This window comes from Hibiscus syriacus, unplaced genomic scaffold (genome assembly GCF_006381635.1).
Source record: "Hibiscus syriacus cultivar Baekdansim isolate YM2019G1 unplaced genomic scaffold, ASM638163v2 tig00111812_pilon, whole genome shotgun sequence".
Lineage (NCBI taxonomy): Eukaryota > Viridiplantae > Streptophyta > Magnoliopsida > Malvales > Malvaceae > Hibiscus > Hibiscus syriacus.
The window spans coordinates 1,410,623-1,432,924 of record NW_024063187.1 but is presented as its reverse complement, the minus strand read 5'-3'; the positions used below and the strand labels follow the sequence as shown (position 1 = coordinate 1,432,924).

At 35.5% G+C, this 22,302-nt stretch overlaps 3 protein-coding genes and 1 pseudogene across 3 annotated transcripts; 3 read left to right on the top strand and 1 right to left on the bottom strand.

Moving 5' to 3' along the window:
• Nucleotides 1-229: 229 nt before the first annotated feature.
• LOC120171183 lies at nt 230-3,027 on the top strand (annotated as a pseudogene).
• Nucleotides 3,028-10,910: 7,883 nt separating this feature from the next.
• LOC120171201 lies at nt 10,911-15,282 on the bottom strand. Its single transcript, XM_039178952.1, has 4 exons — nt 15,075-15,282; nt 14,861-14,974; nt 11,578-11,682; nt 10,911-11,394 (listed from the first exon to the last, which is right to left on the bottom strand). Exons 1-4 carry the CDS (start codon nt 15,172-15,174, stop codon nt 11,144-11,146), a joined length of 570 nt encoding a protein of 189 aa, XP_039034883.1. The 5' UTR covers nt 15,175-15,282; the 3' UTR covers nt 10,911-11,143.
• Nucleotides 15,283-15,505: 223 nt separating this feature from the next.
• Nucleotides 15,506-16,926, top strand: LOC120171176 (wound-induced basic protein-like). Its single transcript, XM_039178942.1, has 2 exons — nt 15,506-15,679; nt 16,697-16,926. Exons 1-2 carry the CDS (start codon nt 15,609-15,611, stop codon nt 16,767-16,769), a joined length of 144 nt encoding a protein of 47 aa, XP_039034873.1. The 5' UTR covers nt 15,506-15,608; the 3' UTR covers nt 16,770-16,926.
• Nucleotides 16,927-20,170: 3,244 nt separating this feature from the next.
• Nucleotides 20,171-21,295, top strand: LOC120171136. Its single transcript, XM_039178916.1, has one exon. The coding sequence runs from the start codon at nt 20,171-20,173 to the stop codon at nt 21,293-21,295; it is 1,125 nt and encodes a 374-aa protein (XP_039034847.1).
• Nucleotides 21,296-22,302: the final 1,007 nt, after the last annotated feature.

The following is a 22,302-nucleotide window of genomic DNA, read 5'->3' as shown; positions in this document are numbered from 1 at the left end:
AAAATAAATATATAATAAAGATAATTTGATCAAATATACATTCTAATAATCTTTTATTCTTTTAACCAAACACGATAATCTTACAACTAAATCAACCAAACACAAAATACAACATTCCTTATAATCTTATTTTCTAATAATATTACATTCTACTTATAATCTTACATCCCGTCAACCGTGAACCAAGCGCATCCTAAAGTTTTCTTTGTAAGCAAACAATACCCCTCGTAGCTATGGAAGATCTGACGAAGAAAAAGGAAAATTTCTAGTAAATCGTAAGAAAACCTTCTTCCAAATTCCGTCAGCCTTTTACATTAATTCAACAATATCCATCGCCCATTCGATCAATCAATAATTCAATCGAAAATCAAAATCGAAGATGGGAACGACAGTTGGGAGCGACGTGGAAGCGGGGTTTGCGAAGCTACAAGGCGAAGACTTCGAATACTACATGCAGACCTATTCCATAATGCTCGGCCGCAACTCCAAGAAATCCACCGTCGACGTCGACTTGGCTAGCCTCGGCGGCGGCATGAACATTTCCCGCCACCATGCCCGCATCTTCTACGACTTCACACGACGCCGTTTTGCTCTTGAAGTCCTCGGAAAGAACGGCTGCCTCGTCGAAGGCGTCCTCCACCTCCCCGGGAACCCTCCCGTCAAGCTCGATTCCCAGGAGGCGGGGGAGCCCTTTCGCCTCGGCACCACGTGTCAATTTACCAGACGGCGGCTGCTACAGCTGGAGGGATGCAGCATCATGGTTACCATGGCGGGACAGAGACAGGGAGATCAGTGGGTTCTGTGGGGGTGAAGAAAGGGAGGGGAAGAGAGTATTATGAAGATTATGGTGAAGAAGAGGATGTTGGGAGTGGCAGGAAGAAGGTTAGGAGGGAAGCATGGTACGGTGGGGTGGAGGCCGTCTCCGGAGGAAAGACAGGATTGGCAGGAGCATTTGGTTAGCAAAATTATTTTTTGGTTTTCCTTGAAGATTTATCATTATGTGATTATTGATCAAATTTTGTCTTGTTTTTGTTTTCAGTCGTTATGAAATGTGAATTGCCAAAAGTGTATGATTTTTAAGTATTTAGTGATTGATATGTACTGTGAATTGGATATCTCTTGCTATTTTGAAGACTACAATTCATTCTTGTATGCAGTAACATTATGACATATGTTAGATAGCCAAGAGATTTGTCATTTTAGTTAAGAAGAATGGCCAATCTTAGTATTCGAGAATGTCTATGTTTGATCTATGCTATCGCTTGCCTCTGAGTGCATTATATCCTGTGTCTATCTTGGTTTTTTCGGAGTTAATAGTTGCTGGTATTGGTGATTTCTTGTGGTTGTAGCACTCAAAATGCTTTGCCTGTGTTTTTTTTTTAATTTGCTTAGAATAGTGATCTTCAATTTAATGGTTTAATCTGTCATCTTTTAGGAGTGTTCCATAAATCATTTTGAATACCCCTAGGATTGCAATCTCTACTGATCCATTGGCGGTTGATATCGTATTCTCATTTCTACTTTTTTCTTGGTTGGGAGTTACTTGTTATAGAATCAGCATAGCCTTGAATTTTACAGGATCTGCCGGTACTTGTTTTTCTTTTTCTAGATCCTAGTGAATTTTGATCCAGTTTTTGAGAATTTTCCCTAGCCATTGGTTTATTACCTATGTTACTCGGACTCAGGTGTGAGTTTTTGATATGGATATACTAATATATTTCCCACATGGGCATGGTTAGACTTTTCTAAGATTTTCTGTGTATTTAGAAGAGTCGTAGAGGTCATATCCCCATTTCCATGTGTTGGACATTGGTACTATAGGAGAAATGAAGAGTCCAAAATATATTTCCCACATGGGCATGGTTAGACTTTCTAAGATTTTCTGTGTATTTAGAAGAGTCGTAGAGGTCATATCCCCATTTCCATGTGTTGGACATTGGTACTATAGGAGAAATGAAGAGTCCAAGCAACATAGCTTATTACAGTTCTGAGAAATTTCATTCCTTGGTAGTTGTTAAAGATACTCCTTGAAATTGCATAATCTGTACTGGGGAAAATTAAATGTAGTCACTTCAAGCTTTTAATGGAAGTAATGATGATCCTTCCATAAAAAAAGAGATGAGATGAATTATAGATGAAGTATATGTTATAGTTATCATGTTGTTTATGGGGTTTTTGGCATATAATTTATGTCAATTTATGATGAATTGCTATCTCTGTTATTTCAGAAATTTACTTTTGATTTTTATGGCTGTGAAATGACTTGTATGATCTCATTGGACTGTTTTATTGTTCTCTGATACTCTTTCTCAGTTACCAGTTTTTATGCTGCTGACGTGAACTTTCATTCCTTCAACATTTTCTCTTTATGTTTTACCTACTTAGCAACAAAAAGCACACCTTTCTTATATACTTGATGGATTGTAAATTTTGTTTAATTTTTCATTGTAACATCTGCAGTTCCGGCAGATAAGAAGGGAGAGGGAAGATCAAGAGTTGACCGTGAATCCGATAACCAACAACTTATGCAGTTGGAAGAAAAGGATGTGGTGTCATCTGTAGCAACTGTGCTTTCGGATCTTTGTGGTCCAGGAGAATGGATGGCCATGGAGAAACTCCATGCTGAGGTTAGTTTTAAGCTTACAGTGACCTAAATCTCAAGCTATTTTAATTTTGAGCTTTAGACCTAGCATTGTTCGAGTCTTGGTTATTTTCTGCTGATGGCACCCGTTCCCGTGTGAGAATTGTCCTCATGCTTTATTTTGATATTGAGTATATGATTTTGCTCACTGCCTGTATTTTTTTCTTCTTCAGTTGGTTGAACAGTTTAGTAGTATCTGGCATCACAGCCGAGTTAGAAGGTATCTTAAATCTGAGGACTGGCCAGGTCCGGAATCGAAGGGGAAACCATGGTATGGTCTGCTTATGTTGTTAAGAAAATACCCAGAACACTTTGTCATCAACACGAGATCCAAGGGCCGGATAACCCTGGAGTTCGTATCTCTCGTGTCTTTGCTTTCATAGGGTGATGGTCATCTTGTCTTACATGACTGGTTTGGGTGTGAAGTCGATGAAGTTGCATGGTGCAGAAAATGATGGTAATGTTCATTTTTCTTGAGAACCGCCCAATTTGAGCTCTTAACTGGGTTGTTGTATAAATGTAGCTCAGTAGCTGAATGGCAGACTATAGAGTGTTTGCTGTCGTTCTTGTTTTCCTTTTGAAATGAATCCCTGACATTATATGCTGGCAATGAAACAATGCTTGTTAGAAAATTTACCCTTTTGAAACTAATCCTTTTTTTCTAATGAAGAGTTCGGTGAATGATACTAACAATTCTTTAGTAGGTTACCCTGCATAGGGGATCCTTGCTGGGATATGCTAATCCAGGTTTGTAGTCACTAACCTAATTTTAAGCATTCTCCAAATCCGAACTAAACATATTTGTGCATGTTTTTATATGGGAAAATCATAGGTGAAGGCTCTAAGGTAAAATTTTGTAATGATTGTGAACGAACCTTTTGTTCATGTTCGTTCATTTAATTAAACAAACATAAGATCTTGTTCATATTCGTTCGTTTATTAAATAATCGAACATAAACGAACTTCTTGCCGAACGGTTTGCTGAACGATCGGTTTGTTTACAGACCTAATCCAAGGTGTTGTAGATATGCTCCTGATGGAGGTGTCATGGGTTGAGATTGAAAGAGATTCACTAAACTGGAGTTAAATATCTTATAATGTCCAGCTTAGGAATTGTTATTAGAGAGTAAATTGTTATGTTCGAATTTTGATGCCATTAGTTTTGAACATGTAATGCCTAGTGGAGATCAGTCGGCTCCACACTCTTTTGGTTTTTCAATGGTGAAGTCCTTTTGTTTGCGTGACCGTCGGTCTATCCTCTGTGAATATTGGAGGTTGAAGATCTGTGGGCATTTGGACTTGTCAAATTGAGTTTTTGGCTTTACAGATCTTGTCGAGCTTTGCTCGGATGGGATTGTTCCCCCACCGGCAGGAATCACCGTTCATCATCTTTCCACGATTCTTGGGAGCCAAGAGGACCTTATGTCACCTTGGATATATGTTATGGTCCTCATTTTTGTCTTGTCTTTTGTTTTATGATTCTTGTATGATCCTTCTTGCTTCGGTTTAGTCGGCAATGGATTATGTCCTTGTTGGCCACAGCAACCATTGGGTGTAAGGCCTACAGATTAGTAGCCACTAGCATCAGAGGTTGGTCTGACTGGCTACAGATGGCAATGAAGCTCTAGTTTCTGCAATTGACGCCTCGTCCTGCCCCTCTTTGTTATCGCAATTTCTTAGTAATCTTGATTTTTGTCGGTCATATTTCAATGAAATCCATAATTTGGTAAAGTATATTACATTTTTAATGAAAGAATTCAAAATTATATCTTATAGATGATTTGTTAAAAGTAGTATCTACGGACTTCGAACGTAAACATAAAATGGTCATAAAATATACCCAAAGATTCATCATCTTAGCTGCATAATTTGGAAGTGTGAGCGACGAATTTGGAGGAACCAACCTAGTTTTTGGGTCATTGGTTTTGCATAGTAATTTAATTACCGAATGATCAAATAAGTATATTCGTTTTTTTTTTTTTTGTTGTCTTAACTTTATTTTTTTTAAAAATATTTTAGCCTATCTTTCAATATATATTCGTTCATGAACTCCCTCTCTCTCAATATATATTTGTTCATGAATTCTCTCTCTCTCTCTCTCTCAATAAGTACATTCATTTTTCATTTTTTAGCCTCTCTCTCGTTCATGAACTCTCTCTCTCTCTCTCTCTCTGAACTTAACAGGAAAAATGAGTGAAAAAAAGGCAAATCGAGTGAGTGAGATCATAAGGAGGATCTCTCTCTCTCTAAGTTAACAAGAGAAAGGAGTAAAAATAAAGGCAAATCGAGTGAGTGAGATCAAAAGGGGAATTGAAGAAGCCAAATCATATTCCCGAGTGCTAATATGAGAGTTTGAGTGAAGTGTCATCAATTATTCTTTAGAGTGACCGTGAGGTTGTGTGTGATAAATTAGTCAGGTTCTTTTTCACATTTCCATATATTATTTTACTAACAATTTCTCATCTTTTCAATGGAATTCGAATAGGAAAGAACAAATTCATTTCACACTTGTTGCCATGTAAATGGTAAAGTGTGTTTTGTAATCATTGACGAGGGAAGTTTTACCAACATCACCAGCACTGACATGGTAGAGAAATTGGGACCAAAGACAATAGAGCATCCAATTCCCTATGAATTGCAATGGCTACACGATGGAAGTAACTTAAAGGTTACAAACAATTGACTATCTCATTCTACATTGGTAGATACCAAGAGGAAGTCATTTGTGATGTTGCACCTATGAGCAAGAGTTATTTGTTATTGGGGAGACCTTGGCAATTTGACAAGAGAGCGATGCTTGATGGCTTCACCAATCGATATTCTTTCTTCTACAACAATAAGAAGATCACCTTGGTACCCTTGTCTCCAAACCAAGTCCATGAAGATCAAACTCACTTGAAGAGAAGCATTGAAGATATGATGGAAAATAAACAAATCAAAGAGAGTGTAATTGAAGAAGAGTGCTTTGAGGAAACAAAAACAATTGAAGATGAAAGTGAAAAACAAACGGTTGGAGTTGAAAATTAAAAGAGAGGTTTTGCATGAGAAACAAGTATGAGTGGAGCAAGCTGAAAATGAAATTGAGAAAATGGATATGAGAAACATTGGAGTCAAAATTGGGAGAGTTTAAATGAATTAGTGTAGAGAAGAAATTTTACCTAACAACTCTTTTTCTCCTATACTTTCTTTTGTTTTGTAGGACAATCCAAGAGACATCTTTTCAAGGAGATGATTCAAGAATCATGACTTTTGGAGAACTAGAGGATGTGTCCTTTGAAGAACCAATAGGCGTGACTTTTGGAGACTCACAAGACAAGAGCCTTTATGTTTCAAGATTTATGCCATTTAAAGTTCCAAAGAATATATCACTTGAAGTTCCAATAGTTTTGTTTGTTGATATTCCAAGTGCAATGCCAATCTTGAAGAAAACTCAACAACCAACGCTCACTAAACACCCACATTGGTTTGTTATTTCCATTCATTTTGTTAATAGCTTTTCATTTACTAATTTGGTTTGTTTTGTAGTAAGATAATTCATGTGCATGGAGTTATCTTATCAACCTATGATGACAAGTTCCTTTGTCATTTGGAGGATGATTGTCACATCAAAAACAAGACCACTCTATAAGCATATATTCTGTCCAAAATCAGTCGATTCAAGAGTATGAAATAATCATTGTCCACCTATTCAAGATTAAAGGAGTTGGCGTGACCTACACACCTAAAGGAGTTCAAAGGATAAGACTTTTCACCAACCATCATTGTGATTCAAAGAAATAAGATAAAGAGTTATATTGTAATACCCCAAATCCCAGGTTACTAGTTCGGGTTGACCCATTCATACATAGAGCCAAAAGGGGCTTATTGGAAAAATGTGGATCTAATTAAGTTGGGATTGGGCTAGTTTTGGCCCAAGAGTTAGGTTTTGGGATGAGTTTAATAAGAATTGAAAAGAGGATGACCTAAAGTGGGATTTTCTATTTTTCAAATCAGAAGCTAAAACCCCCTTATTTTATTTGATTTTACGTAACCACTTCCCCCTTAATCTCACCAAACACTCTTCCTCGCTATCTCATCCTTCTACTCATCTTCTTCCTATCTTTAGTGAAGCAAAGATCAACTCTCCATGAGATTTAAGTTTAGTTGAGTTAATTTCAAAATGGGTTTTAGGGAGGTTTAGATTCAACAAGAGATCCTACCTCATTTTTTATTGATTTAAGTTATAAGAAACATTCTTAACCTTAATCCAAGCCTCTAAATGAGTTAGTAATCATTTACTGAAAGATTAAGTGCATGTTCATGGTAGATATCAAGTTTATGTGTATTAAAGTTATATGATGACTCTTTAAGACCTTAATAAACTCAAATAAGACATTAATAATGTTAGGGAACCTCTTTAGGGCTTTTTTGGGTAGTTTAGAAAGGTTGAAGATGCCAAAACATGATATTTTCAGGTTCTAGTATTGATACTGGATGGATTAATATCGATATTGTTCTTAGGCAAGGCAAAAATTCAAAGAACTTTAAGCAAAAATATCGATACTCATGCATAGAGTATCAGTACTATAGGCCCAGTTTTGATACTGAAAGAGGGGTTTCGATATCGATTTTCCATAACACCATTTTGGTACTGATATTCATGAGAGTATCGATACCAAGGGTTGAGTATCGATACTCCCATAGGGGTATCGATACTACTCATTTTCTCAAGGTTGATTTTAAGCGGTTGGTATCAATACTCGAATGGGGGTATCGATACTCCTGTGTTAGTATCGATACTGATAAGCCAGTATCGATACTACCTCTTTCTCAAAGATAAGAAATTGTGGGAATTTTAGAAAGATTGTTGAGAGACCCAAACCACTCTTTATTCCTTCAATAAGAAATCAAGTGATAACTATATTAATAAAGTAAATTTCATTTAGAAACCATATACTATAGGGAATCATAAGACTTGCTTGTATGATGTTCGAGAAACAAATCAGACACTTGAACCCTTATAAAAAAATCAAGGAACGTTTGTATGTTAAGATATGGTCAACCCTAAGATTGTGCATTAGACACTTCTTTGCTAACTGGGTGTAGATGCCCCAAGGCTCGACGGAGCAAGTTAACGGGTGACTCAATCTGATGTAGAATTTCGGATTTCCACCCTAGGTAGGATAAAGGGGTGCGTGAGCTCCGAGTTATAATCCCTCATTCGCACCATTATGCCTACTTGTGTATGTATGATTTAGTTTAGCATACTCGTATGCTAACAAGTATGTTTCAAGTATATTCATTAGAGGATGCATGTAGTATAGTTTGGTTATTAGTGTGGCATTGATCTTGTGAGCTTAGCGCTCGAAATTTGTTTTCGTGTGTAGGTTAATAGGATGAGCCATCGCCTAGACCACATAGCACCATCTTCCAGCTTTTGAGTACGTATTAGGCTTATTTTTAGTAGGCCTGTATTGTATATGGACTTTTGTATTTTGAGTCAAAACTTTATGTATAAGTGTTTTGTAAGCATATGTTCAAGTCATTTTGGGGCTCCCGAATTTGTAAATGAACTATTAAGTGTTTCCTTGTCGATTATATCAAAGTATAAATTTTATGTGAAAGAAAATGTTATTTAAAAAAATTAGGTTAGCCACTCCGGTGGTCAGGGTGACATCATATTCCTTCAATCTTCGTGTCGTATTGGATTAGGACGTTACATTTATACCTTCTTTAAAGGGCGTTTTGTTTCAGAACAAAGGACGTGTTCTTACTCCCATGGATGTGATGCTTCAAATCAACTTTAAGAAAAAGTCCAAGAGACATATCTCATCACAAAAAACATGATGATTCAAAGGAGCACAAAGAATGAGTTCAAAGAACATATGCCTATTCAGATGAACAAAGTGGAAGTGTAGTGCACAAGCGAGCAAAACTTAATCCCGAAGAATGGTGTTTAAGCAAAACAAGAATGAAGATGTTCCCTGCCCGAAGGTAGTCAAGATTGTTCCCATTTGTAGCAAGCATCGATTTGGGGAAAAATAACTTAAAAGAAAAGGGGATGATGTGATCCTAACCAGCCCCAACTTTCTTCTTGGTTGATTCTAAGGGAGTTCTACCTTAATTCATCTTATATTTGCTCATTTATGCACTATATCTTACTATTTGTTTGAATTTACATATTAGAATATGCTTATCATATGTTTATCATTCGTTATGTTCAATGATTGCATATTATACGGTTGTCATGCATACCATATGTTTCCACATCTTTATTTAGCTCAATTCATGCGTGTACTATGTTACACATTGTTTACTTAAGCTTGCATATCATTTGCGTCATTCGAAAACATGTATGAATTGATTTCCTAGCTCATGTCATATCTAATTATTAGTTTCCATGCTTTACTTAGGTACTTGGGAAGCTAAAGCAAGTTATGACAGCTCGAAGATAAAGATTACAAGTTATGGCTGCTCACACTAGCTCGTGGGCATTAAAGAATAGCTCACCTAGCGCAAAGGTAGCATAATGCATGTGGGAGTTAGGTAAAAGAGCTTAAGGGTAGCTGAACCTAACTGGAGAGTAGTTGAAGGAGCTGAAGGGCAGTTGAACCTAGCTAGAGCTGAGATGAGGACTAAAGGCACTTGGTGTGTGAGCTAAGGTAGTTGGAGTGTGAGCTAAGGTAGTTGGAGTGTCACTAGCTACTTACCTAAACTAGCTAGCTACTTAAGCACCTAGAACACATCATGTTCCAAGCATGCACCATGGTCGAACCTATGCTGTGAAGTGGAAGTCATGTGCAAATGAGGATTCGTTTAACCAAGCATCATCACCATTCGACCAAGCACCTTTCAAGCATGTGCCATCATCCAATGGTCATATGCATTCAATTTTGGCTCCTAAAATAGCAAGGGACATGCACATTCAGCCAAAAGACTTTCCAAGCACTCAAAAGACTCCAAAACCTAACCAACGCCTCATTATTCACCCAAGGACATGTGCATTCATCATTGAGGCCAAACCAACACTTAATCATTCAGAAAAAAGCATGAACTTTCATTAAAAGTCATGAATATTCTTTAAAACAACATGTATTTGCCAAGGGAAAGCACCAAGCCAAATCATTGCATAATTATTCAGCCTATACCCTTTCATTTGTTATAAATAGTCAATGCCTTGGCTTTGTAAGGTATACCTTTTTCATATCAATATACTTGTGAGATTTTCTCTCTTTCTAGTTCTTTGAGAACTCTATCGGCTTATCAAGTGCTCTTGTCCTTGTGGCGTTCACCTATCTCTATTCCACCCTGATATTTTTGGTTCCTAGGTCTTTATACCTAGTGAATCAAAGTCCTTAAATACCACCCCTCAAGATATCTATAAGGTCTAGGGTTAAACTTTAATATAACTTAGTTTGATTCCTTAAGATACTATCTTCATTCTTCACAACCATTACCATACTTCTTTCTTCCATCACCATATATCCATACCACCCAACTATACTTCTTCATATCCTTTAAACATATTTCCATTTTCATCTTTATTCGAACTGCCATTTCTATCTTTCATCTTATTTATTCATTTAACCTTTTTCTGTTTGAGCTTCTTTTTTTTATTGTAGGAATATTTTCTGCCTTCCTAGGTCCTACAATCAAAGTGCAAGCCTTGCCTTCATCAAGTGGAGTAGGGCGTCCTTGTATCAGAAGTGCCTTCAACGAAAAAAGCAATAGACATAATATAGTTATTGCATCCAAGGGTTTTGAATTGATTTCCAACTCAGAGTATCTTGCTAAAGAGGACTTAATTCCAACAGTAAAATCTCTCTTAACCATTTATTGATGCAGAATGTAAAAAAGATGCAAACTAATCTGTTTTTAGGAACTGCTATATAATGATGATATATGTAACGGATTATTGCTTGATGCCAGAAACAACTAATAGCTCAGATTGGATTCAAAAACAATATATCACCATCAAAGAACAGGGCGAGTTATGGGATTCAACTTTTGCTGATAAAAAATGAAGCTTACCTTCAAGAAGGAAACACACAACAATGCTAGGCAGCTGACAATGAAGGCTTCAGCTTGCCCTGCGTAGGCTCGATGATGGCACCATCAAATTCGATGGAGAAATATGGGAAAACACCATGTCAAATATGATGAATTTAAAGCCATCCATAGAAACTGTCAAGGTTTATCATCGGGGGAGAATACCCTCCGGTAATAAGAAAGACCTAGAGAAGCTCAAGTGTCTAGAGAAATATTAGAAATTTTTAGATATCTCAAAGATCGTAGAAATGAACTTTTTTTTTATTTTTGACTATCGAAGGATGTTTAGAATCCCAAATTACAGCTAATGTAAACAAAGAATATTATTATTGTATATTGAAAGCAAAACCAAACCTAATCCCCAGCAAATACAATACTAGCTGCCAAGCAGCTTAACTAGCACTGGCGAAAATCATTATCATGAATGATTAAGAACAAAAGACTAAATAGTCCACCCTCACGATTCTTCTTTGCTCAGAGTTTTTCTTTGTCCAGAGTTTTTCTTTGTCCATGCAGTTTTTCTTCTCGAGCATGTTTTGCAGCAAGGGCTTCGTCATCGAGCACTTGTATAGGAGACCATTCTGGCAATTTCAACGAACCGCTCTTATCAAACATAGATTCACCAATATGGCGTAATTTAGGCCTTAACTTTAGGGCAGTAAAATCCACTGCTGTCCCAACAACAGCAAAGATGAGTGAATAGCGATAAGCACCAAATTGACCACCTAAAATGTCACAGAAGAAACTTTTAAAAGAGATGTCATGTAAAGGTGACAATAAAGCAAATTTAGCACTTTTAACTGCTTAAAACAACTGGGTTGCATGCAGAACTCATCTACACTAGCAGAATCACACAATCACATGGATATATACACACACAAATGTATAGAGAGACCGATAAAATTTGCCTTGAAGACGACCCAATATAGCACCAGTGCCGAATCCAGCTATTGCAGAATTCAGTAGATCATGAGGTCCTGTTTTACGAGTTGCTGTTACGAATTCACGAGCTCCTGCCAAATTAGAAGTGTTATTGCAGTATCCAATTGAACTGTTTGCATGAAATGTGGTGACAATGATACCAATTACCAAATCATCAACTATTGAATCTGTCTAGTTGAAAAAGTTTATATCTCCTACTGAGCTTGATTTCCTAAGAAGAAAACCAAGTCAACCACAGTGAGGCTCAAAAACAGCAGAAAGCATGTGCTCTCTCAAAAGGAAGATGTAAAAGGCCATATTCAGGAGAAGGAAAAGGTTCAAGGAAGCAGTGTCTCAATTTATAATTAGATTATTTCAGCTGTTACAAGTTTAATGCATTTCCCGATGCGAGTACACGTTGCCTAAAATTTCCTTTAGGAGTACCATCGTGTTACGGTCCCGCAATAAGGATCAAGTTACTAGACGATTAACGGGAATGTCAGAAGCGATTGCCTTCCCATTATTACTACTCCTAGAACAACCTAGGGTAATTGACAACTAAACTCGTTGAGGGACTGAAACCTCAGTGCCCGTTAAAAGATATCAAGATCTTTTTTTTTTTTTGAAAAATTTTCTAACTTCATTTTATTTTCTCTAACTTTAAATAAAGGTTACATAACTTGTTAGAATAAAAAACTTTGCTATGACAATTAAAATAAATGACTAAAAAAAGACTCCTAATGACATAAGATACTCATAAATAAAGTTTTCAAATAATAATAAACTATATCTCCTTCAAATAATAATAATATTCTTTCTCTACTAATTAAACACTAATAATTAACACAACATTAATACCCTCCCAGAAAAAGAGCCTATTTGTAAGCTCGGGATTGCATATTACGCACTTTGTCCCTCTTCGAATCTGGCTCAAGGTCATCTTCATATATCAACTCTAATTAGAATAATCTTTTAAGCTAAGATTTAGGAACAATGGGCTATTTTGATCAAGTGAAAGGAATTAGACGAATTCGAGTCTAAAATAGAGTCGACAAGCTAGAGTCAAAATTTGACAAGATACTATTGTTGTAGGCAGATGCTAAATTGTAGAGAGACGACACCAATCAAAGACAACAACAGGGTCAGGCATTGTTCCACCGTATACAAAGTTGGACTTTCCAACTTTCGATAGGACAAAAGACCAACTAATTTGGTTGTATTAATGCAAAAAGTTCTTTTCAAATTAAAAGATGGCTGAAATTGACATAGTAGGATTAGTTGCTTTTCACCTAACAAGTATAGTACAATTATGATACTACCAATTGTAGCAAGAAGGGTCAGATCTCTCATGGAAGACTTTCAAAGAGTATTGTACTCTACGGTTTGGTCCACCGCTGCAGGAAAACCCCTTGGGGGAATTAGCAAAATTGAACCAAAACGGGATCGATAGAAGACTATCATTGTCAATTTTAGGAATTATTAACCCATGAGGATCCTATGAGGACAGACCAACAAATGAGTCTGTTTACTGTGGAGTTTTCAGATTTAATCCAAATTATTGTGGAGATCCAAATTGATTCAAGTAATGAATCTAGCATGGACTTTTGAGACTAAATATCAGCTAACCCAAGATACATGCCCGCAAAATACTACTTGGAAAAATCTATGATCCAACCCAAAAAAAATGTCGGCCACGACCATCTTTGTTGATACAAAGGGAAAATCCTAGCCAAGCATGGAGTTGGTAAGGGCCCCTAGTTGTGGTAGAGCAAATCTGCGAGTTTAAAAAAACGATTCATTCAAATATGGAAGAACAAAGGACTAGGGATATTTGCTATAACTGTGATGAACCCAACTTAGTAGGACATTTGTGCAAAAGATTATTATGGTAGAAGTACCAGATGAAGATGGTCCAGAACCAGATCTAGAGAACGATAAAGTGCAAACTATGAAATCTCGAGCTTGTGGACAATTTCTTTTTTCAAGAGAGAAGTAATGTCAGGTTAATTATTAGGATTTAATAATTACAGAAAGAATTTTTTATTTTTAAGAAAATAATTTATTATATGACTTTATTTATGAGTATCTTATTTCTTTAGGAGTCTTTCTTTATTTAGAGTCTTTTATTTCAATTGTCTTAGTCAAGTATTATTCAAACAAGTTATATAACCTTTATTTAAAGAGGCTGATTACCACCAATAAAATGAAATCGAAATTTTTAAAAACCCCTAAAAGATCTTGATCTCTCTGTTAACAAGTCCTGAGGTTTCAGTCTCCCTCCAATGAGTTGAGCTATCAATCAGAAAAGCAATTGCTTCTGGCGTTAACGTTAATCACCCAACGACTCTATGTTGACTTGCTACCAACCTATAATTTTCATACAAGTCAAAGTTGCATTAACCTTTAGAGTAACATAATTTTATCCAATAAAACTAGTTCAAATCAAGACCAGGGAGAGAGGGTAGCTTTTAGTATCCACGCTACAGGATTTATCTTGAATGGGGTTCAACACTATGATGCTAACTCACACATGACCATGATAAATGAATTCAGTGTGCCTAGATAAGATACCGAGTTATGTTATGAGAAGATAATGATAACTTGATTCTTACGACTCTGACAAGATGAGAACATATAAACTCTCTAACATTAATTACATCAAGGCATCAAATCTAACTTCCAATGTCTAAAAACCTAAAGATAATACTCTAAACTTGTTTGGTTTCTCCCCATTGCACCGATCCATGGTGGCTAACAACCACATTATCTAGGTCTATGCCCCCAGTTACTTTAATTTTTCCACCATGTCACTCCCATTAATAACAATGTCATGGATATATATTGCACACTTTATTTTGAAAGATCAAAGCAAACTCTCCCGTGACTTGCATTTATATACAAGTACAAATGAAGCCACTCAAAAAAATGAACCGCTTTTACAACCAATGGCATAAGATTAATAGCAGGAATTCTTGTTAGACCCTTTTTGGTTTCTCTTAAAGTTGCTAGGTGTAAAATAGAGTAAATACTTTGGAAGAACTAGTTACTGAAAATGTGTGGCTGTTATAGATGATGAAACTTATGGTTTCTCTTCTATTCAAATCATGGTTGAAATTACAGTACAATTTTACATTTCCTGTACAAATCTACAATTGAAAACTACAAAGATTTTGGCTTTTATAAAATACTGATCAGATACAACTAAATACTTCTAAAAAGCTAATGGCTTGAACTAATAGTAATGAAGAGAATGGGAATTAAAATAAATACCACAATAGCAGCCGGTGACAATAGCAAAATTAGTGGCATAAGTGGCTGAAATATTAGCCAGACCATGGATTTTTCGATGTTTTGAAACCAACCCAAATCCTCCACCAGCAACCCCTGTTTCAAACAAAGAGAACCGCGCAAACATTCATGATTCCTGGATGTTTCAGTAAATTAAAAGGAAAAAAAACAATTACAGAGGGTGAGGGCAAAATACCTGCAAGGATCGTAGGGATCAATATTCGACGCCACCAGTCCTTGGAGGCTGATGACGACGACGATGATGGGGACTCTCCTTGATGGTTGGGGGATGCCATCGGATTCAGTTGGGAAACTTTTTCTGGGTTCAAAAGGGGAGATTGCTGAGTTTATTTCCAGAGATATTTGATGAATAAATTAACCAACAATTTGTGCGTCTTTTTTGGGTCTGCAATACCGATGTTTATCAGCGTCGGCCATTTACAAACTAGAAGAACTAGAGACAACCCGTGGACCAGGAAGTTTGCAAAATGTTAATGGGTTGGATCCCGAAAATGTATTAGTTGAAGGGCCAGGTCAATTATCCACTCAGAGGCCCAAATTGACGAGTCATAGCAGTTTTATGGGCGATGCCCTCAAAAAGAACCCACAAATACTGGAAGGTATCGAGATCGCGGCGGTTCAAGTTCTTAATAAACCCAAAATCCTCACCAAGCTAGGTCAATGAAGTTGTTATAGTACTGTGTGCTAGCTAGGGCTTCCTTTGACAAAAATGATTTACGACGTCAATTCTCCTCTCTTCCGCTCATTCCTCAGCCAGAAGGGCGGCTCCTCCGACAAGAGGTTCTCTTTCCCTCTCTCTCTATATATGTATCCCTCTCTTGTTATATTTCGATGTGAGTAGCGTGAACGATGATCGATTTGTTGATTTTATGATTGTGAACAACATGAATCTGACGTTTATATTCGCTTGCTAATTGTTTTAAACGTTTAATAGAATGGTGCTTAATGGAACTCAGTGGTTGAGCTAGGATTTCTATAGACTAGGACCAAATACATATGCTAGTGCACCACCATTTAAATAAACATATTATAACAAGTTCGATACACGATTTAAGAAAAGAATGGTTATGGAAGCAAATGTATATGTTCGAAACATAGAATTATGGTTCCTAGAATTTGTATGTGCAGATCATTGTTGTAAGGAAAGAAAACCCCACACTTTTTAAACATATATTGAATTAAGAAATTATTGTTTATATAGAGTTTTCGTTTTTAAGGACTGATAGTTGCTTAAATGTTAAACTTAGAGAAAAAATTTAATGCCTTTTTAAAGATTCAATGAGTTAGACAGGTACTGATAAAAATGGGAGCTTTGGACGCCTTCATTTTATTTTGGGAGATACATCTATAAAAATCCATATAATACTAGACATATACCTTTCATAATAGTAGGACCCTTCTCGTCATTACTTTGTCCTATCCAATAGAGGAAGCTCTTATTGCTCCTCAGTCCTCTGTCTCTATTTGCACGAATGCTCACTCACTTAAGCATGTTTTCTGGCAAGTTCTTTTTATCTGACAAGAGTGACTAGTTTCCTATATGTGGCTGTGTTCACAATTTAGAGAAATGTTCTGTTTTGGTTTTGGTAGTTTTGGTTTGCTACACATTTTGAATTTCATATTTCCTCTCCCATGTATATGTTCAATGATTATATGATGGTTTTCTAATGGATCTTTTACAACCTGCTACCTTGGGGTTTACCTTAACCTGCTGCAATCTTATCTATCGTAAGAGAAGTTTTTGTTATGATGATATACTTTCGACATGTTGACTCAACTGTTGCTTCCATCTTTCAGGAAAATGGAGGAGCAAAAGCCAAAGGAAAAGAAACCCAAAGCAAATGAGAATAAGCCAATCATGACAGAGTAGTAGGTGCTCTTGGTTTAGGGTTTAGTATGCTATAGAATGTGGGAGACAAGAGGGTATCAAATGTTCTAAAATTCTAAGATACTTGCTATGAAAACCCTAATTTGTTGTGGATGTTTTGAACTACCATAATTGATGGTTCTTCTTTTTGTTTGCTCGAGTGGGAAGACTTGTTTTCAAGCTTCTAATGCTTTTTTAAATTTCGTTTCAATATTTAGAAATTTTCCGGCTTTAGGATCGGCAATGCTTCTACACATTGAGATGGTAGCACACCCTCATGAAGTGTGTTGCACACTTGCCCATGGATTAAATGCAAAGTGCTTCCATTCATACTTGCAGTAGCTCCGTTTCTGGTTCGAAACAAAACAATGATGATCTGTAAGCTGACGAGGTTAGTTTAATGGATACCAGTGGATAATATGATGATTACTTCAACTCTAAACTAATCATCTACATAGCTAATATGGTTACTCTATGGATTAATTAGTAACCTTTTTTCCCCTTGGGGCAAAAACTCTAAAGTTAAGGGGGCGTTTGGATGGGAGGAATGTGGGATTTTTATGGGAATAGAATCTACATTCTCCTGTTTAGTTAGTCCGGGAATCCCATTTCCGGTAATGTAAGATTACTAATAGTGGATTTTTTGGTACTAGGAATGTCATTATCTCATTTTCTTTAGGTATTGTTGGATTATCGACGTTTTGGATTAAAATACCCTTAAATTTTTTTTCAAAAATACCCTTCTTCTTTCATTGAATAATAAAAATTATACAAATGTTAAATTACAAATTTATCCTTAAACTATTTTAGATTTATAAAAAAATCTATAATTAAAATTTTATATGAAGTTCAAGATTAAAATAAAATTTTATCCTTTCATTAAACCTTTTTATATTTTCAATTTTATAAAACAATTATATAAATTTTATGAATTAAATTTTTAAAGAAAATATATAAATATTTTCTAACTTGTTAAAATAACAAATATATAATAACGACAATTTGGTCAAATATATATTTCAATAATTTTTTATTCTTTTAACCAAACACGGTAATCTTATATTCCTACTAAGCTAACCAAACACAAAATATAACATTCCTAATAATTCTATTATCTGATAATTTTATATTATCACTGATAATTTACATTCTGATCTAAACACATCTAAATGATAATCATTCTCTTCGTAGAGGACATGTTGACAGTTGGTCTTTGGGTCCCATTTGCTCTCATCATAACGTACGAAGCCATCATGAGTTTTATGGACCAACATGGCTTTTTGGTTGTAGAGTCTGATAGCTAAATCTTCCTTGATATTTCTGTGTATCTCTAGTTAATCTTTTCATATTGGGGAATTCATTCATTCAACGCGTTGCTGAAAATTGTTCCATCCAAATCGGTGGATGAATCATTTATGTTCAATGTCTAAGTTCAGCTAGTCTGTAAACACAAAATGCTCGGTCAGATTGAGTTTAGGGTAGGTATTATTCGTTTTCGGAGATGATAATCAGTAGTGTTGGGTGGGGTGTAATAATAAGACACGTTATTAACATAAATTGTTGTTTGAGATGATCTTAAATTTTAAGGTAAAATACACAAATGATCCACCGATTATAAGGTATTGTTTTATTAAGTTTTTCGACTATTAAAAGTTACAAAATGGTCATTTGACTATAGAATATTGTTTTATCAGAATGACTATTAAAAGTTACAAAATAGTCACGACTATTTATTATGTTTTAAATTCGGCATTTTTATTAAAAAATTAGTGGTATCTAAGCTAGACGTTAATATGATGACTGAGCTATGATAGTCGTTTGAGGTTTTGGAGTCGTATTTTATCATATCACAGTCAGTAGGTTAACATTCAGTTCATAATATCGTTATGTTTTTAACGAAAAAGAACAAATTAGGAACATAATGAATAATCATGTGACCATTTTGTAACTTTTAATAGCCGAGACACTCAACAAAGCAACACTCTATAGTTGGATGACTATTTTGTAACATTTAATAGTTGAGGAACTTAATAAAGCAGTACTTTATAGTCGGAGGACTATTTATGTACTTTACCCTAAATTTTATTTGAGCCTTTAGAGTGTGGATAGATATATAGTGCACCTACGAGGGACCATGTTTGTCTAAGAAAAAAAAGCCCACCCTTGCCTTTAGTATCTTTCCACTCCGACAAGACGAAAAAAGAAATTTCTTTTCTTTTTTCCGAAGCTACCTTCCTTTTTTTTCACTTTAGCTTTTTCACCAAAGATTGGACACAATGTTTTATTGAGTAATAAATAATGAAAGATTTTCGTAGTCAAACCATAGGGGATAAAATAATTAAATGTACATTAGAATTTCTACTACTATGGTGCAACCACTTAAGTGCCCATTATTGCCTTCGCATGTGCACCTAGTCCAACCTCCTTCGTCAATCAAATGTGTACATAGATTTGGTCTCCAATTTTCTATTACATATCTCAAAGATGTTAAAGGATATATTTAAGCTTATACTTCAACATAAACCGGAGTGATTTGTCGAATTCTCATATTGTGAAACACTCTTCTAGTGTTCAACCTAAAGCTACTATGTGATGCATAAATTATTTACTTATCACATCACTCAAATAACATCGTAAATGAGATAAGACAGATTATGAGTTACTCAAATTTAATTCGATCAAGGTTTGGTCAACATTCGAATTGAATTTGAACTCGATTCAAGTTCGTAATGAGTCGAAATGAACTAGTTGATCTCCGACTCGAAAAATATATTACAATTTTTTTTTAAAATAACTTATTAATAATATAACATTGTATGTTATTTTTTAAATGCAATGTAAGGTTTTCATGTCATTAAAGTTTAGGTTTGATTTCAAATTTGAGATCCAATCGAACTAAGTATGAGAATGTATAAGTTAAAAAAAATTGAGTTTGGGTCTAGTTTTAATTTTTGATTTTGAGTTTGAATTGAGTTTAACATCTTAAGCTTGACTTGAATCAATGATTTCATGTGGGATTGGTTTCAGAAACTTTCATAAGAACAAATTTAGGCGTAATTTCAATGGAATGGGAATCTCCTTTAAGAAATTGAGTAGGATAGTTTTGCTTAATGTTCATCTTCTTGGTAGATATAAATTCCTTGCCAATTATATACACGAAATCATAGCCGATTAGACATGGGGAAAAATCATGATGGTTGGTGATAATAGACATGAAAAAAGTTTCCAAAGTAGCTTTTGTTTCTTCTCAATTATACTTAAAAATCTATCTCTTCCCTTTATTCACGCCGTTCTCACTCCCCCGGTTCCATTCACTTCTGTTTTTGCCACTTGCCTAACCAGATCGAGGAAACCAAACCCAGAATTCTGTGTGTTTTTTTCTCCCTCTAATTTTCATCAAAATAATGTCTGTGTTTCCTTTTGCTTCAACCACTGTTGTGAAGAATAAAACCCAGTTTTCAAGCCTTTTGCTTTCTAACTTCTTGCTCTCCTGCTCTTACATTGTTAATAATCCTCTCTACTTCTCTTATTTCATCTTCTTCTCTCCTTATCTTTTCAAGATCTTCACTTTTCTTTCACCACTTTTTGTCACCACTTCCCTTTTGGTGCTTGCATTTTTCACAGTATTAAGGTCCGAAGTGGTCGAGGATGAAAGTGATGGCTTACCATGCTTGGAGGAGCTTGAAGCGTACAAGATCGTGTTTGAAACGTCAACCATCGTTGAAATTAGAGAAAACCCAGATGAAGTTTTGGAGACGGAAGCCACTGTTGATTGCTTACAAGCTGTTGAAGAACTTGACGAAGCTTTGGTTCACAACCCTGAAACATTGACCAGTAGAACTACTTTAGATGAAGAATTGGCGGAGATTTCACGACCGGTAACTGTTCAGGTAAATGCTGAAGTGAAGATCTTTGAAGAGTTTTTGCAAGAAAAAGATGGGGACGGAAAAGACGAGGAATCCAAGGCAATGGGGAGTAAAATAAGTGATCCTAAGGTTACAATGGATGCCAGAAATGGCGAGGAGGTTGGGGGAAAAGCAATGGTGAGTTCCCAAAGAGTGAAGGCTGCTGATTATGTCGATAATTACATTAATAACGAAACAACAGCATCAAGTTTTGGGAATTTGGGATCACTGAGGAGAGAAAAGGAGTGGAAAAGGACATTGGCATGCAAGCTTTTCGAGGAGAGACACAACGCGAAGGCTGCAACGGTGGATGGAGGTGGTGAAGGGATGGATTTACTCTGGGAAACATACGAGAGCAATGGTTCCACAAAGTCGAAGCTGAAGAGCTTTGGCAGCTGGAAGAAAGGAAAGAAAGGTGGCCATGGCATAGAAGATGAAGATGACGAGGACTACGAGGAAGAGTCGGATGGTCATTTGTGCTGTTTACAGGCTCTCAAGTTCTCGACTGGGAAGATGAATTTGGGAATGAGGCCCAACTTTGTTAAGATCTCCAAAGCACTCAAAGGGTTTGGCTGGTTGCATCATGTTGGTATCCCTAAGCATACCAAGAAAGGCTACTACTGAAATTTTAGATTCTTTTTTTATGAGATGTACTTTTTTCTTAAATCACGAGTAAATATATATATATGCTTTCTTTTATTTCGCATGAAAATTTAAAATTTTAAATCTATCTTTATCGAATCTGAACGATATGTTTTTAAATTAATGTAAAATACTTATGTAACTTTAACTTTTCTTTTTGACAATAAATTTTTATTTTTATAACCTAATCTCATAATTTAATTAAACCATTTACGTATTATTTCCAACTCTTGTTTTATTGAAGTCTAACGATGGATGCTAGGAAATAGAAACAAACCCTTCAACTATTTAAGTTCACAATCCATTTAGTAGTCATTGCTCGATATTCAATTTGGATAGAGGAAGGAGAAATTATGTATTGTGTGTTGGTTTGGATTCAACATAAGATTTTTCCAAACAAATGATGTAAGTTGGCCGATCTGAGTCACAATTAATATACAAACTGAGATTAAAAAAGAAGTTTAAATATTTTACATTATTTTATTTGTTTTTGTTTTCGTCATCTTTCCTCTTCTCTCCATCTTCTTGGTATTTTAATTGATTGAAGGGTCTTAAGATGTTTTTTTTTTTTACAATTAAACGTTAAATACATTGAAGGAGACATGTAAGCTTAAATAAAGCTTTTAATTCAATCTAACAGTCGAGTTTAGGGATTAAAAATATAAACATCTAAAAAAATAAATCTTGTTCTCGTGGTTTTTTAAAAGTATTATTTTAAAAAAATCTAATGACAAAATAGGGGGCAAGGGTATTCTCAAACTCACCAAAATTTAATTTTTATGTGTACATATATTTATATTTTTTTCTCTATTTGAGTCATAAACTATACTTTATTCTTGATTTGGCCCTCATATTTTACTCATCGATTGACTAAAAGGGTCATGCCATTTTTTTTTACTTTTTCAGTGAAAGGGGCAAAAAATAATGGCAGTATAAAGCTTGAAGAGTAATTATAACAAATAAAAAAATTAAGAGACAAAATAGAAATT

Excerpts from the sequence above, each read along its gene's own strand:
- LOC120171136 (XM_039178916.1), top strand. The coding sequence starts at position 20,171 with ATGTCTGTGTTTCCTTTTGCTTCAACCACTGTTGTGAAGAATAAAACC.
- LOC120171176 (XM_039178942.1), top strand. The coding sequence starts at position 15,609 with ATGATTTACGACGTCAATTCTCCTCTCTTCCGCTCATTCCTCAGCCAG. Across the intron at positions 15,680-16,696 it reads GGCGGCTCCTCCGACAAGAG|GAAAATGGAGGAGCAAAAGC; the intron begins GTTCTCTTTCCC and ends TCCATCTTTCAG.
- LOC120171201 (XM_039178952.1), bottom strand. The coding sequence starts at position 15,174 with ATGGCATCCCCCAACCATCAAGGAGAGTCCCCATCATCGTCGTCGTCA. Across the intron at positions 14,975-15,074 it reads GATCCCTACGATCCTTGCAG|GGGTTGCTGGTGGAGGATTT; the intron begins GTATTTTGCCCT and ends TGTTTGAAACAG. Across the intron at positions 11,395-11,577 it reads TATATTGGGTCGTCTTCAAG|GTGGTCAATTTGGTGCTTAT; the intron begins GCAAATTTTATC and ends GTGACATTTTAG.